This window comes from Pseudorasbora parva, chromosome 4, assembly GCF_024679245.1.
Source record: "Pseudorasbora parva isolate DD20220531a chromosome 4, ASM2467924v1, whole genome shotgun sequence".
NCBI classification, from domain to species: Eukaryota; Metazoa; Chordata; class Actinopteri; order Cypriniformes; family Gobionidae; genus Pseudorasbora; species Pseudorasbora parva.
In genome coordinates this window covers 15351603-15367924 of record NC_090175.1, presented here as the reverse complement: position 1 = coordinate 15367924, position 16322 = coordinate 15351603, and the positions used below count along the sequence as shown (strand labels likewise).

At 36.4% G+C, this 16322-nt stretch overlaps 1 protein-coding gene across 3 annotated transcripts in view; it reads left to right on the top strand.

Annotated features, from left to right (window-relative positions):
* The window catches only part of bcl9 (BCL9 transcription coactivator), a 177673-nt gene that overhangs the window by 143220 nt on the left and 18131 nt on the right, over positions 1–16322 (top strand). For all 3 annotated transcript variants that reach the window (XM_067441017.1, XM_067441016.1, XM_067441015.1), the window contains exons 3-4: positions 530–607; positions 14889–15283. In XM_067441017.1, the coding sequence (XP_067297118.1) occupies positions 14946–15283 (338 nt within the window). In that variant the 5' untranslated portion in view covers positions 530–607; positions 14889–14945. The remainder of the gene's footprint in view (positions 1–529; positions 608–14888; positions 15284–16322) is intronic.

Sequence of the window (16322 nt, the reverse complement as noted above, 5' to 3'; positions counted from 1 at the left end):
TGACCAGTAGTGAATGACGAATTCTTGGTTTCCACCTACAGATGTCATTCTTGATTTTGCATAATTTAAAATCGCAAGAATCAATAGCATTTACTGTAATCGATGTCGAACCTGGAGCATTACGTCTTGGGCTACAGAGCTACTGCTGATGGCAGCGTCTTAAATGAAAAAAGAGAAATCATACTGGTATTAAATGATATGAGTGAGTAAGTGGTGATTTGGCTGAAATACTCCTTTCACAGGTTTCATAATGGTATATCACAGCATATTGTGCGAGTGTGGGCGAAGGTTTGACAAGCTTGAAGATTCTGAAGGTTCTTTATAATGGTACACATTTCAAACAAGTGTCATTCAATCAAAATCTGGTTCACCCATCTATTATTAATCAAGCCATTACCTCAGTCCATTCTGCAGATTTAGCTTTAACACACTACTCTTTCCTCTTAAAGCATTTCCTCAGCGGTGTTACATTGGCCCTCTGAGTGTGTTTAATAAATGTGTATTCTCTGTGTGTCTCTCTCTCTCTCAGATCGTTGTGCGGTTGGTGGTGTTCTGTTGCAGTCAGTGCAGTCATGGCCACAGCTATATCGTGACAAAGAGGGACATGGTGAGTGCAGCATACATATCTTATTTTCATGCCTGCGTTAACACATCCATGTCAAACAACAGCTGTGATGTATTTATGGGTTCCATACACTACTGTTCAAGAGTTTGAGGTCGGTAAGGTTTTTTGATTGTTTTTGAAAAGTCTCTTATGCACACCAAGACTGCATTTATTTGATCAAAAACACAGTAACAATATAATTAAAAAATATTGTTTTCTATCTAATCTTATTGGTTTGAAATGAAGTGAGGATGAGTACATGACAGAATTTACTAGTCTTGGATAAAACTGTGTACCACAAATTATATAGCTTACATTAATGATGCATATAATATTTTTATATTGTGATATTTCGATGTAACTATGCATTTTTATATATTTTAAAATGTAATTTATTCCTGTGATGGCAAAGCTGAATTTTCATTACGGATTCAGAAATCATTCTAATGTTTAGTTGCAACATTGATAAATATTCTTTATCAGTTGAAACCAGTTGTGCTGCTTCACTTTTTTGTGGAAACTGTGATATAATAATTTTTCAGGATTCTTTAATGAATAGAAAGCAAAAAACTCACAACGTTTTATTAAATAGTTAATTTGTAACAGAATAAATGTCTTTATTAGGGGTGTACTGAAATTTCAGCTACCAAAAGTTTTTCAGCCAAAATCAGTTATTGAAAGCGGTGGCACGTGTTGACTCTATTTTGTGCACACAACAAGGATAAGCTACAATAATTCAACATGCCTGCTGTTTGGACATAAGCTCTGGATTGACAATATTTTATAATTTGTAAATCTGCAATGATATGGTTTCTTTACTTAAATCCAAAATCTTTTAGTCTGTGCGTTCAACAAAACTTCACTGAACATTATTTGTACCGCACCTACCATCTATTAATCTCATAAAGCTTTGTCACGTTAGTATGATGCAAATACAAAACTTTAAAATGCTGTCAATGTTTTTACGGAATTCAAATAATTGTTTTGGTGCCCTTTTAAAACTGAGCAACAGATCACTGCAGCGCCTCAGTTCAAGTGGTAGCCGGATCAAGCGCACATGGACCGGTCATATCATCTTAGTTATAGTTACAGCAAGAAATAAACATGTTCAAAGATATATTCCAACTTACAGAAATGAATCTTGTCTTATGTAATAACTTAATCAGTGTTTCAACTGGTCCAAGATGTCAATAAATACATTCACTGCAAGAAATCTATTCAATGTCCGCAAATTGATTACTTAGCGAGAATAAGCATCATCAGCATTAGGATTTTGCTAAATGCACTGTATTACATATTCATTATATTTTTACTTATATTTTAGAGATGTTTTCATTATTTAATGTACAGTATGTTTTATTAAATCTGTCATGAAAACAAGTTATTAGTTTATTGTTGTTCAAATCTTTGTATTTCACCAACAAACTAGAGTAGAAACAGTTTTGCTATTAAAAAGTTTATATATAAACTGCTCTATGTGCAATGTAGATGTTTGTATAACTCAGTTTTAGCTATTTAACCTCTTAACCCTCGCCCTGTGCTGAGAAATAAATAAAAAAATGACATACCCCAAATAAAAATGTCTGCAGCTCTTAAACCCTATGGTCTATATCCATAAATGTGGTCTTATTTTAAACTAGACACTTTAAATTATGTTACCCAAAAGTCATAATAACTCAAATAGTATAGGGACAGATTAAAACAAGGGGAAATATGCATGTAAGTGACTCACGTTTTTATTTTTTTATTATTCCCTTATGGAAAAAAAAATATTAGATTTTAATTTTTATGCCCTGAAAATAACCTAAATATAAAACTGAATGTCTGATCATGCTTTGATTAAAATTTGAGGACGATTCTCTCAAAAATGTAGCTTCTGTAAGCTTTTATGTCAAAAAAGACTGGGCGTCCTTTCAATAAAGTCCAATTATATTAGAACATTTGTGTAATAGTAAAGAGTAGTTTTTATTCAAATAAATCTGCAATAAACTGCTAATTATAATGCATTTGCAGGCCCTGATAACTAAAACAACTATTTACAGAATTTACAAGTGTAAAAAAAACTCATTTAGTTGATAAAAACAGTCTCTTATTTAGTCTGCGCGTTGTGTGTAAGTATGTGTGCTTACACTGGCAGGCGCTGGATACGATGAATGAAAACTGTGGAGACGACGCTAAGTAACAGCTAAGTAAGCATGAGGTATTCACCAATGCTTCTTACGACATCTCTTACAGAAACTACGCAAAATATTGTCTTTTGATTCGTTACTACATCCATCAATCAAATCTATGCTGGCTATGCATTGGCTAGGCATTGAATGGCTTATCCAACAAAGGACCGGCGAGTTTGACTGACAGATGTATCACCCAGTGACGCGCTCCCTTTCTATTTATGTGTCCTAGTCAGCTTTTGATTGAAGGAGAGAGACCTGGGAGGGTTTAATATAACCGGAACAGTCCACAGTACAGGGGAGATTGTCAAAATAAGGCTTACAATCGCTATTTCATTGAAAATGGACATGATTGATTACTCTTAACACAAAACGCTTATGCAAACAACGGAGGATTTTTAGTTTTTTCCCCTTATTTTTTCGTTGTTTTGGATTAAAAGTGGGATGCATTTTGAAGAGTGGACTCTTACACAGACATGTATGCTGTTGTTTCGTGGATTCGTCCGATCTGATCTGAACGTCAGGAGATGAAAGATGAGTACCGCGTTCATTATGCTAATGTTTAAATAGCCACTGCTTTAGCATTTAATTTAACCCTTTCCTCTCTGGTGTATTTATTGCAAAAACGAGTTCAGAACATGAATCTTGAGTGTTTTAGCTTTCAAATGATGCATAGTTTGTGATAGTTGATTGAACAGTTTGTATAAAACAAAAGTAATTATAAGTAGAGACACGCCCACTTGCGTCAGACGCCCCGCCCACGATCTGGTGCGGATTAAGAAGTTAAGTGATTATTAAATAAGTTTGATTTAATTAATTGACTTATAATTATTTTGTTTTGGTTTTTGGCCAAGTGCATTTGGCCTTCATTCACTCAGTTGGACTTTTTTTTTTTTTTTTTTTTTTTTTTTTTTACAAATCGATGGACCTCTGTTGGACTTTTTAAAGAAGTAGTTTTGCAGAACAGTAGGCTTGCTTAAGTTCAGATCCATGGACTCTTGTTCACCAGACATAAACCTTTGAACCACCTTTATATACAGTTGAATAGCTATTATTTTGAGGTATGGATTAGTATGATGCGGTCATGTATTGCTGTTTAGAAAGGTCAGGCCTATTGAGGTAATCAAGACTGTAGGGGTGACCTGCAGGTCATATAGAGGGTGTTTTTTTTATTTTTAAATATAACATTTAGGCATTTGTACATTGGGGCCATTTTCCAGTATGATCTGTTGGAGCATATAGCATTTGGTTCTGGGCATTGAAGAAACTTTGGATGGATTCTGTAATGATGGGTCCTACTGGCTCTATGCATCCAAAATGTTCTGGGTCTCTTTATGGATCCAAAAATCAATAATTATAGTTCATAAATTATTTGTTTGGCTCTGAAGAGGTTTGCAAATAAGAGTGAAAGTTTCACCCCATTTGTTCAGTGTGTGTGTGTGTGTCTTCTCTTGCCAATTCAGAGGGACATAAAGCGTAATGTATTGAAAACCTCCAATTAATTTACATTTCGCTAATAATGCTGCTGGTTTATGACCGATGAATTCCTTTATCTGTAACAGTGACTGCGTACACATCTCACTGTTTTGTCTTCACCCAGTATGCACTGCTAAGAACTGAGCTTGAAGTGATTGAACTGAATTGTCTTTAGCTTTACTTTAGCAGTGTAATTAATGGTTGTAAAATTTGACTGCTATTTGCTCATTGCAAAAAAGAGAGACGTAATTAAAATTGGCACAAGTTACAAGTTTTGTTCATGTTAGATTGTAGAGGACTTATTAAATCGTATTAAATCTTGGTTACCTAGCGAAGTTACCTGCTGTTCTCATTTTTTTCTGTCTACTACAGATATTGTAGAACTTGTTACCATTGTTACCACCTTGTTACCATTACTGTTGACATCCCTAATTGTTCATATAGTCCACCTTTTAATATCATTTTATATTCTTCAAAAATTGATATCATCATGTGCATGGAATAGCTCAGAGGTGCTCGGCCCTGCGGCTTGGAGATCTGCCTTGCGGACTTGAGCCGCGGCTGTAATTAGACGAGCACCTTAAAGAGCTAATCAGGGTCTTTGCTTCTCTTCATCATTTATAAATTACAGTCAGGTGTGTATAAGCAGATCTGCTGGAAGAAAGATCTGCAGGTGCAGGGCTGAGTCCTCCTCCTGACTGATAAATAGACTAATTACATGAAGTCAATTATCAGTTCATAAGTGCGCCTTGTTTATGGTGGAAGGGTTTCTGCGAATCTCTGCAGCAGCTCTGTGGAATAAAACCATATCACAACCAGATATAATGTGATAAATCCTGTCTTTTCCACGTTAGTCTTGAGTTTCTGTTAATTGGAGTGTGAACCAGTAGTTTATATTCTTTATTATGTACTTAAATGGACCAGGGTGAACATGTTTAGACTAGTTGTAAACCTTGTTTTGTCTTCAAACAGTTGAATTTAACTTTCCAAAAAGTCCATTATAAATGTTCCTGCCACTCATCAACGGCAGCTGTCGTTGTTGAAAATTGTTATAATGCTACTCTGTGCGTTCGCTCTGCAGCTACCATGAGACATTTGTTGCAATCTGCAGTAAAGCTAGATGAGGTAAATCAAGAAAACAAGATTTAAACAATAAGACTACCTGTGTTGCGCTATATAACAATTAGTTTTCTGTCGATGAATGTATCTAAACAGTCGCTCACTTGTCTTATAAAACACTATATTTCACATTATATTAAAGTGTCCGTGGTGTTTCCATGGTTTCTACAAAAAAAAGGGAAATCGAGAGTAATGCAGGTATAATGTCGTTGATAGCCATTCTAAAGTTTTCCCACCATTACATATTGCTGAACTTTGTCAACCCAACTCTGCGCAGAGACGGTGCGAAAAATGCGACAGCACCGTTACATTGGCATTGCTGTGTTCATCATGGTGCCGTATAATATACAGTACATCCATAGAAATGTGTTTTGCATTTGACCTAAGTGGATTAAATCACACTGTGAATTTGTCATTTGTGTCATTTGGATATATAAAGAATGGCAGTAAAAATAACCATGCTTCACGCTTTCCTCGAAAATGGCATGTTTTTTTTTCTTCTTTTCCTTTTGTGTGTTGTCTCAGCCAGTGTTGTTGTTTGTTTCAGTTAACCTTGAAAACGCATGTCAATGGGAGTTAAAGGTCCCGTTCTTCGCGATTCCATCTTTCAAACTTTAGTTAGTGTGTAATGTTGCTGTTAGAGCATAAATAATACCTGTAAAATTATAAAGCTCAAAGTTCAATGCCAAGCGAGATATTTTATTTAACAGAAGTTTCCTTTCAAAGCCTACAGCGAACGGCCGGTTTGGACTCCAGCAGGAAGTGCAGGGATGTAATGACGTCACTAGAACCGTTTGTTGACTAACCCTCCGCCAACAAGAACACGCAAAATAGGGGGCGTGGTCTTGTTGCTCTCCCACGTGGAGAAGAGCGCGCATTCAGCGCTTGCATCTCACCGTTATGGTAAGAGGCGGGACCTTTCCGGGCAAAGTGCGCTAAGCTGCTGTCCAATCACAACACGGGAAGCGCTGGCCCAATCAGAACTCGTTACGTGTTTCTGAAGGAGGGACTTCATAGAACAAGGAAATCATCAGGCCGTTTTTAGGACAGAGGAAACCGCGCTGTACAGATAAGTCAATTGTGTGAAAAATACTGTGTTTTTTTACACGCGAAACATGAACTCATGTTATATTGCACACTGTAAACATAATCAAAGCTTTGAAAACACGCGAAGAACAGGACCTTTAAGTGAAGTGTTCTGGTCATGTAAACTTCTTACTGTGATTTACACCGATCAGGAATGGAATTCCACCAGGAAATACTATTTTCATGAAAAGGAGTGCATGGTCTGCAACAATGCTTAGGGAGGTGGTACTCAAAGTAACATCCACATGGATGGCAGATCCCAAGGTTTCCCAACAGAACATCGCCCAAAGCATCACACTTCCCATAGTGCATCCTGGTGCCATGTGTTTCCCCCACAAGCGCCGCAGTTTTGGAAATGTTCTGACCCTAGCTCTCGCCTAGCCGTCGCATATTTTTCCCGCCAAGCTCGCTCAAATTCTTACGCTTGCCCATTTTTCCTGCTTCTAACACATCAACTTTGAAGTCGAAATGTTGACTTGCTGCCTAATATATATATACCACCCACTAACAGGTGCTGTGCCGTGATAAAGAGATAATCTGTTTTATTCACTTCACCTGTCATAATGTTATGCCCGATCGGTCTAAGTCCTTATTGTAAATAATTGCATTATTGATGCATGTGTAATTAAAACACTCCTGTAGCTTGAGCCTGGTGCTAGCAACGTGAAGGACGCAAGTTCGATTCACACTATACAATGTACAGTTTGAATGCACTGCAAGGTGTTTTGTGTAAGTGTCTGTCTGATGCATGAATGCCTGGATGGCTAGTCAGTCTGCGGCGGGCTCTGCAGTTAGTCAATAATCCACCATTGGCAGGCAGATCTGCTTGTTTGTGTCTTTGTCACTACAGGCAGTCAGCCAAAGCAGACGGTCAGTTTAGACTTGTTTCTTATCAATCATTTGTGCATTATAAATGGGATTTTCATATGTCTGGCCTTTTTATAAGGAATAAAAACATTTCTCTGTAACCATGTAACTCCGAATGGTTCAGATTGATGGATTTTATGTCGACTGTTTGTTCTGGCTGCTATATCTGGCTGTAAATCATGCTAGCTGTCTCTTTAGCTGTCTTTATTATATTAACAGAAGCTACAATATAATGCATACAGCGTCTATATTGGTAAAGACTAGGATTTTGGTGCGGAAAACCACAGCCAGCATTAAACGACAACTTAAGTGTGTGCATGTGTTTATTTATTTTTTCCACCCAAAGGCAATGGCTTTCAAGGTTACAGCAGCTCTTTTTGTCTGTGTGAGGAAAATATATATATCTGAATAAAAATCTTTTGCCATGATGCCGCACACGTGAGTGGTCGGGCCCACACGTCTCCTACACACATGCACACTCTCTTTATGATTTATAAGTGGGAGCATACAGCCCTTCAGCCATGCAAAATGGAAATGCAGTTTAGGAAGCTTTGCTTTAACTGAATAAGGGTGGCAGGACCTCTGCCGTAAACAGCCCATTACACAGTTCATATAGTCATTTAAGCCTCACGGCTCTGTGGCGTCCAGCTCTGCTGTCTGTGCATCTCCTGCTATTTTTCTATTTGCCTGTTTGCGTTCCTGATGATGCCCAATAGCAGAACCGCAGGTCACATCTCGAGCGCCTTGCCTCGTAGCTTTGATGTCGCTGAGCCGGTTTTGAGGTAATGGATTGTGGAAATATACAGTAAACGGGCTTGATAGAAGCACTATACAGTTGAAGATTTTCTTTTTCTCGCATTTTTTTTATTAGCGCTCTTTCTTTCTTTCTTGCTTTCTTTCTTGCTTTCTTTTTCTCTTCCTTGCCTTTTCTGACTTTTTTCTTTCTTTTTCTCATTCTTGCTTTTGTGTGCACATTTTCTTTGAACTGGTTCAAAGAACGAAAACCGGAAACAGAAATTTTTACAGGAACATAAAATAATAAATGATATCCATTTTAAACTTTCTGAACAGAAACTAATTTGAAATGACAATAAGACAAGGAGTTTCAAGGTTTTTCACCAGTGAATGAATGTTAGAGATGTTGTGTTTGTCCATCATTAGTATGGTTGCATTATCAACTTACAGGCTACAAAGGTTATTGTATCCAGCTGTGTGGGTGCTCCGTTTTTACTGTCATGTAATATATTTGGGAGAAAGCTTGTGTTATAAAAGGGTGTTTTATATAAGGGTGTTTAGTGTTACGCACATGCTGTATTGGCACTGACTAGATGACAAATACCGGACTAAAGCACTATTCGGACACTCATTGTTTCTCAACCTGACGTCCGTAAAGATACATTTGCATGCCACCACAGTGATAAAACTCGTGCATTCGGACTGTGATTTATTCCCGGTGGAGGAGCGAGTTTTGTGATCCTCCTCACCTGGGAACACGGCTCACGTGGTCAGTCGAATGACTGTCTGCTGTGAAAATGTCAGATTCTTGGAGTAATAAGAATAAAATCATATTTAATTTAATAATACAAAATTATTAATTATTTAAATCTGTTTAAAAAAGGAAGATGGCATTTTAAAAATGTGGAAATGAGCGAAAATAAATTAATACAATGCTGCAAATTTAACCTATATAACGTTAATTATTGCCGTAATAACAGCTCTTTTCAAATGTTTTTGTTGTTTTTTTATTTCTCTTTTGAGCTGTGATTAAAGCTTATTCTTGTATGTACTTTCCAGCATTTTGGTAATAAAAGTGTAGGCTATAGATCTTTAAAATGCATCCAAATTACAAGGACACGCAACGATACGGTGCTCCGCTGTGGTCAAAAAGGATATAAACCGCTAATTGGGAAGCAATAGTTTATTGAAAACTCAGAGATATGGATTCGGACAGTAATTAAATCACCACACAACCTTGGTGTTTGTCAAAAAACACTTGGTAATTCAGCCAGGGATTTTTACGTGGGTGGTGGGAGAAAAATACTGACATTCTGGATTCGGACGGCAATAAAATCACAGACTAGCCCCTGTAAATGATGAAAATACCTCATGAACCAACGGGAAACAATTACCATCTGAATAGGGCTTAAGACACTCTTCTCTGCTCATCAAATACATAAAAATTTAGCCTTTATGCCATGGGTGGGGAACGTTGATCCCGGAGGGCCACTGTCCTGCAGAGTTCAGCTCAAACCTTAATCAAACACACCTGAAACAAGGTCGACAGGATTATTAAAGTTACAGGAAGGTGAGTGTTTTTTTTCAGCTCCAACTCTGCAAGAGAGTGGCCCTTCAGGATCCGCGTTCCCCACCCCTGCTTTACACAGTGTTTTGAATAAAGAAAACGCTTTACTTATTAAAATCATTTATCCTTACACTGCAAACAAGCAGAGACGGTCTCCAAAAGGCGTGCAGGATTTAGGTGGGTGAAGCTTCTGTATAAGGTTTTATCTGATTGAACTGGCCACTGGTTTTCACCTCTATCTCGTTCCCACTAACTTAAGGCTGGACAGGAAGTATAAGTGCATGCTGGAATGTTTGTCCATTTCTGAGAAGGAAGTGGAAAAGTCTAAGCTTGAATGCACAACATGCTGCCTCTTCACCCGTTTCTAGACCCACAAGTTCAAACCTCGTCTTGACTCAGTTAGGCATTCAATTTAGCGGGATAAAAAAAGTCAATTAATGCTATTTCAAAGAGAAGAATCTTCTGTCTCGGATGGCTTTAGAAACATTTAGATGTGTAGAATAACTGTGCGCAAGTATCTGTCCGTACCTTTAAATGCACACGTGTTCTCTAACTCTTCAAGCTGATTGGTGGGTACGCGTGTGTTTTTGGGGCTGTTGTTGATCCAGGGCCTGTCGGTTGGGGTTGCCAGGGCAACCGTGTTGGTGGGTGTGCGTGCATGAAGAGAAATGTCTGTGGCGGGCTGGAGAAGGCTTGACGGCCATCCTGCTGCTGCTGCTGTGCGCCATTAGAGCAGCGCACTGGCCTCTCACACTGCAAACGGTGAAACCTGAGAATGTCAGTATGCAAGTTTGGGTTCAGGAGGAGAGAGAGGGGCCATGCAAGGAAACCACGCATTAAATGGCAAAAAAAAAAATGAAATGGCTGCCTCAATTGACGTGTGCATTTCTCTTTGTGTTTCCTTTTTACTTTTTGATTTTAAACAGAGCTCTGTGCTTGCTTTAAAAAAAAATAAAAAATCGGCAAGGATGCTTTAAATTGGTCAGAAGTAGGAGTAAAGACATTTATACTTGCACAAATTAATTCTAAATGAAAGCTGTACTTTTTTATCAAAGAATCCTGAAAATAAAATATCACTGTGAGGGTTGCCAGGTCTGCGCAACAAAACTAGCCCATTGACCAAGGAAGGAATCAATCCGCAGAGGAAAAATTGTGGCGTTCACAAAAATGTTTATAATAACGTTGTCTTAAAGGGGCAGTATGTAATAGTGACCGCCAGTGGTTGAAATGGGTACTGCAGTCCAAATGTAAAATATTTGGTGAGATTTTCTCCATTTTGGACCTTGCTCACGCAGGTTGCCAGATTGAGGACACTCAACTGCGATTCCTGACCCAGTTTTTTTGCTGGCCTTTATGGCTGCAATACGTTGTTTTCCATCAACCGTCAAACCCAGGGTGTCAAAATACCATTGGGTAAATTGGCAGTGGGCGGGATCACAGACCAAAACAAAACCCGATATTTCTACACGGAACACATTTCATTTGTTTTTTTTCTGGAGAAACAAGTATGAAAGCTTGTTTCCTAAATATCTGCAAATGTTTTATTTTTTTATTTTTTTAATATTTAATATATTTTAGTACAGTAAAAAATTAAACACCTTTAAGTGCCAAATCAGCATAATAGAATGATTTCTGGAGGATTGTTTGCAACTAAAGACTGGCGCTGCGTGTGCAGTGATGCTGAAAATTCAGCTTTGCATCATGGGTATAAATTACATTTTAAAATATATTTAAATAGAAAACAGTTGTAAACATGCATATATATATATATATATATATATATATATATATATATATATATATATATATATAATTTATTTATTTATTTATTTATTTATTTTTATTATTATTTTTTGTATTAGACCTCTTTCAAAAAACATTTAAAAATTGTACCGACCTCTATTAAAACTCTTGAAAGGTAGTGTATATTTGCTTATTTTTAGGTTGAACTAAACCACATCAGACTGATCACTGTCATATACATGTCGTATATTGTGTGAAACAACTTTTGCATCTGTAAAATTATTTATTATATATTAATTATTATTGTGTTTTTATTCTGATGATTTTACGTTTTAATCATGTCACCAATGTGCTTAAATAACTTTCACATTCACACACGCATTATTTTAACTTGACTATGTGCTCACACTGATTTTAAATCATATTTCATAGTGGCATATGTTGTTGTTTTAATTGTTTAAAGAAGGTTAAGCTGGATTGCGATTGGGTTTAGATAGTGTGTTTTAAAATGGTGACCTAGGAATGTTTTATTTGGAATTTACCTGCATTATAATAAACTCGTATGTATATTATACTATTCGTTATAGTAAATCCTTTACCTGCATTTTAATAAACATTTGCCCTTTGTTCTGAGAAGCTTCATAAAAGTTAGTGCTGACTTTGAGTCCTGACTGCTAGGCTGGGAGGGAATATGCGAGATGCTTGCATCATTTGAGTGTGTTGGAAGCTGTCCTGAATATTTTCTAGATGACAACGCAGTCTGACACTGCAGCTTTTTGAGAGGGTTCTCATAACTTATGAAAGCTAGTGTTTGCGTAACGGCAGAAGGCCACTACATGTTAACCGTCTCATTCACACACGGAAGCACTAGCACACCCTGAAAGACAAACACAATCATTCTCACTCCTGTGATTTTTGTATGTTACTGTCAAATGGAAAGATGTGTACTAGTTAGAGGTGTAACGATACACTTGTGTGACGATTCGATACATAGCATGATACTGAACTCGCGATACGATATGTATCCCGATATTTTAAGCCAACAAAAGAGGTAAGATGTTTTTTATTATTATTAAATTAATATTATTATATGTGTATTATTATTATAATTATTTGTGAATTGTTATTATTAGGACCCACAAATATTTCCCCATTGCATCATTTTACATTATATTAAACATTATATATTTAGTCGTATAGATTATATATACAGTATAGATGTCATGTCACTGAAACTCCGTAAATTTTAAACGCATTACTCACGCTTTCAATTCTGGCAGCATTCACTCCCAGTGCTCATAGCTCCTGCCTCTCCCGTTATTAATGCACTATACATATAAGAATAAACCATCTAAAATGTTTAGATCAATCATACTACTAAAACTAAATGTGATCTGGTGATTTAAATGATGTTTGCGCTTCACCATAAGGAGTGCCGGTTTAAATGATGTTTTTACTTTGACTTTGAGGAGTGTCATTCCGGCAGCGCGTGCGCTTTAGAGGATCAATGCAATCCGTCATAGCTCGAATCCCAAGAAAGGTTGTCAAAATGACCACTCTCAAACTGTAAATGTTTAGCTCATCGAAGAACCTTAACTCTGCATTTACTCACTCTCGTGTTGTTTTCGCGCGTCCCACAATCATCTGAACATCCATGTTTACTACAGTATGTGTGTCGTTGTAAATCTGTTCATCATAAGCCATCGTTCGTGTCTCTTTAGACAGGAACAATGTTTTACGATATATCGTTACACCCCTAGTCCTAGTAAGTTATCTGTTGGGTTGTTGAGGTGGTACATATTACATGCTTCTCACTCTCGCTCGCTCTGTCTGTCTCTTTCTACACTTGTAATCAGTCATTTTTACTTTTTTGGAGTCATATTTGAAGTTCCTAAGATTGGAGTCGATAAGATAAAAAAAAAAAGTCTTATGCTCATGAAAGCTGCTTTCATTTGATCAAAATGCAGTAAAACAGTAATATTGTGATAAAATATTACATTATAATACCTTTTTTCTAATATATTTATTTATTCCTGCGATGGAAAAGTTAATTTTTCAGCAGCCATTACTCCAGTGTTCATGGTCGCTTCAGTTTTTTTTTCAGCATTACTTTATGAATAGAAAGTTTAAAAGAACAGCATTTAAGAAATGTCAATAATTTTTTTTTTTAAACATAAGTGTCTTTTAATGGCAAATGAATGTCTCCTTCCTGAATAAAAGTATTAATTTTCTATCGGAGTACATCATCTGCAGATTTCATTTGAGACTGGCCTTTGAATGTTTTAAAGCATTGTCCAGTTGGTTATTTGAGAACAATCCGCCAATTTTCCATCTTTTTTTCCATCTATTTTGCTTGGATTTTTAAGTTTTTCAGTCCTATAAAAGAGACTCTTAACATGATGATGGTTCTCCTTACTGTAGATGTGTTTCGGTGTGATGTTCCACAAACTCCACCAGCCAACTGTTTTCAGTCTACCACACGCCTCCATCTGAGATGTTACATGACTTGTTTTCAACAAATCATTTTGGTGGCCTTCAGTCTGACTCTTCAGTCAGTTTTGGATGATGGCCACTGCCTTAGCAGATTCACAGTTCTACATTTTCTCACCTTGAATTTCACAGTGTTTTGGCGAATGTGCAGAGTTTTGAAATGTTCTTACATTCTTGGCATGACTGGTATTTTTTGAGAACTTTTGTCTTGGCTGTGATTTGGAGTGGTCTGTGGATGTCATGGTGTAGTAATTTGATGTGGATGTTAATAGACATTTGTTCAGAACTCTTCTGGAACATGTCTGCCCAGGTAGACAAACAAGTCAACGTGTGAAATGAAGTTGGTGACTTCAGAGCTAGTTTAGATGTGTCAATGCAAGGAGATATTTAAAAAATACACTGCCATTCAAAATTTGGGGATCACAAAAATATTTTTTTGGGAAGAAACTTGGAAAGATTTCACAATATTATTGTCTTCACTGTATTTTTGATCAAATAAATGCACCCTTGATGATCATGATCTTTTGGTCCAAACCGGTAATGTACATTATCATTGAGATATCATTGTCTTGTATTTTGACATTTTGTATTTTGTCTTGTATCCGGTATTATTTTTTTTAAACTTGTTTTTAAATTATTGATTTGAAAAGTAAACAAATACAAAATAGCTTTTAAACTGACTAAACTTAAATTTTTGTGGTGTCATGTATTTAGATTTTTGTTTTAATTTCTAATAAAAACAAATTTTTTGCCACCCTCAGTTTTTATTTTTAATGTTTTGTCTAGATAATTTTTTTTCTTTCTTCTAAATGTAAAACTTTTTTTTTTGACCTGTTGCGTTTTGATTTAGATCATTTTTTATTTAGATTTATTTTTAATGGTTGTGGTTTAGTTTGACTTTTGCAGTTGGATTTTGAAATCTCTCTCTCTCTCTCGCTCTCTCTCAATCTTTTTTGATATTAAATGAATGGAAGTCAACCAATGTAAAATGTTTGCTGAACTGTTCTTTACTTGTTTGTTTTGTGTTTAGTGTGGCCAGGGGCTGTGAGGGCTCCTCGGGGAGACTCCAGACAAGCCCACACAGAGAATGCTGGAGGTGCAAGAGGAGAGACCAGCAGCAGCAGCCACGGCTACCACCGCAGCTACCGGAACCACAGGAAACGCTTCAGGCAGGAAGGAGAGAGCCAAAGAACGGCAAGAAGAGGGCCAGGACTGCAGCAGCCCTGTCGCAACCCCCAATCCCGGGCCCCGGAGCACCCGGGCCAAAGCTACACCCACCACTACACATACACACTCCCACACACATACACACACCTCCAGTCCCCACCAGCACTCTACTGCTCCTGCCTCTGTCGCACTGGGACTGACGTCAATGCATTCCAGCAACCCCAAAGTGAGGAACTCTCCATCGGCTAACACTCAGAGGTGAGAGAACCCTACATATGTGTGTATGAACTATTCCATGAAACTGATCTTTTATATGTGTGTACATGCACTACATGCACTAAAAAGTTTAGATAAAAAATAGGTAAATCCCTAAAAAAATTAAATCAAACTCTTCTCTTTCTATAAAAAATAAGCAGCCTAACATTGATAATAAGAAAAGTTTCCTTAGCAGCAAATCATCATATTCGAATGATTTATTAAGGATCATGTGACACTGAAGACTGGTGTAATGATGGAAAATAATGGAAAAATGTCCATATTAAAATATATAATTTTGACATTTTTATCAAATAATTTCAGCATTGGTGAGCATTTTAAAACAATTAAAGAAGTGTACCAACCATTATCTTTTAAATGGGTATGCATATAGCAATACAATGACAAAATGTTCAAATTTGTTAGTTTCTTCCGTGCAGTGTCATGCAAAAATACATAGAAGTGAGTGAAGAGAGTATTGGGAAATGTATGGATTAACATGCATTTTCAATAATGCTGAAAATAATATTTGACATTTATCAATTACTTGAAGAAATAATTGTAGCGTCTCATAATGTAATAAAGCATAATGTCATAACAGAACATAATGTAATAGGTATTACATTTATTAATGTAAAAAGCATAATGTAATGACCAATACATGTAATACCTATTACATTATGTTCAATGCGATACATTTTTATAATGTAATCATTTTTTCAATGTAATATCTTGAACGATTTTCCAAATGTAATAACATTTTTTTTCCACATAATGCAGGTTCTGTGAAATGTATTACATTATAAACACACTGTAGCAACTTATAATGTAATCACATTCTGTAAGTTAATACCAACAGCACATAATGTATAAATGAAACAATTATAAATTGACATTGCAATTACGATTATGCCAAACCAAAAGTTTGAAATTTCACATTAAAGGTGCAATAGGTCTGATTTATTTATTTCTTTTTTACATCACACAACCTAATTTTCTATACATTTTTTAATACGTTTTTAAAAGTATTATACGTTTTAAT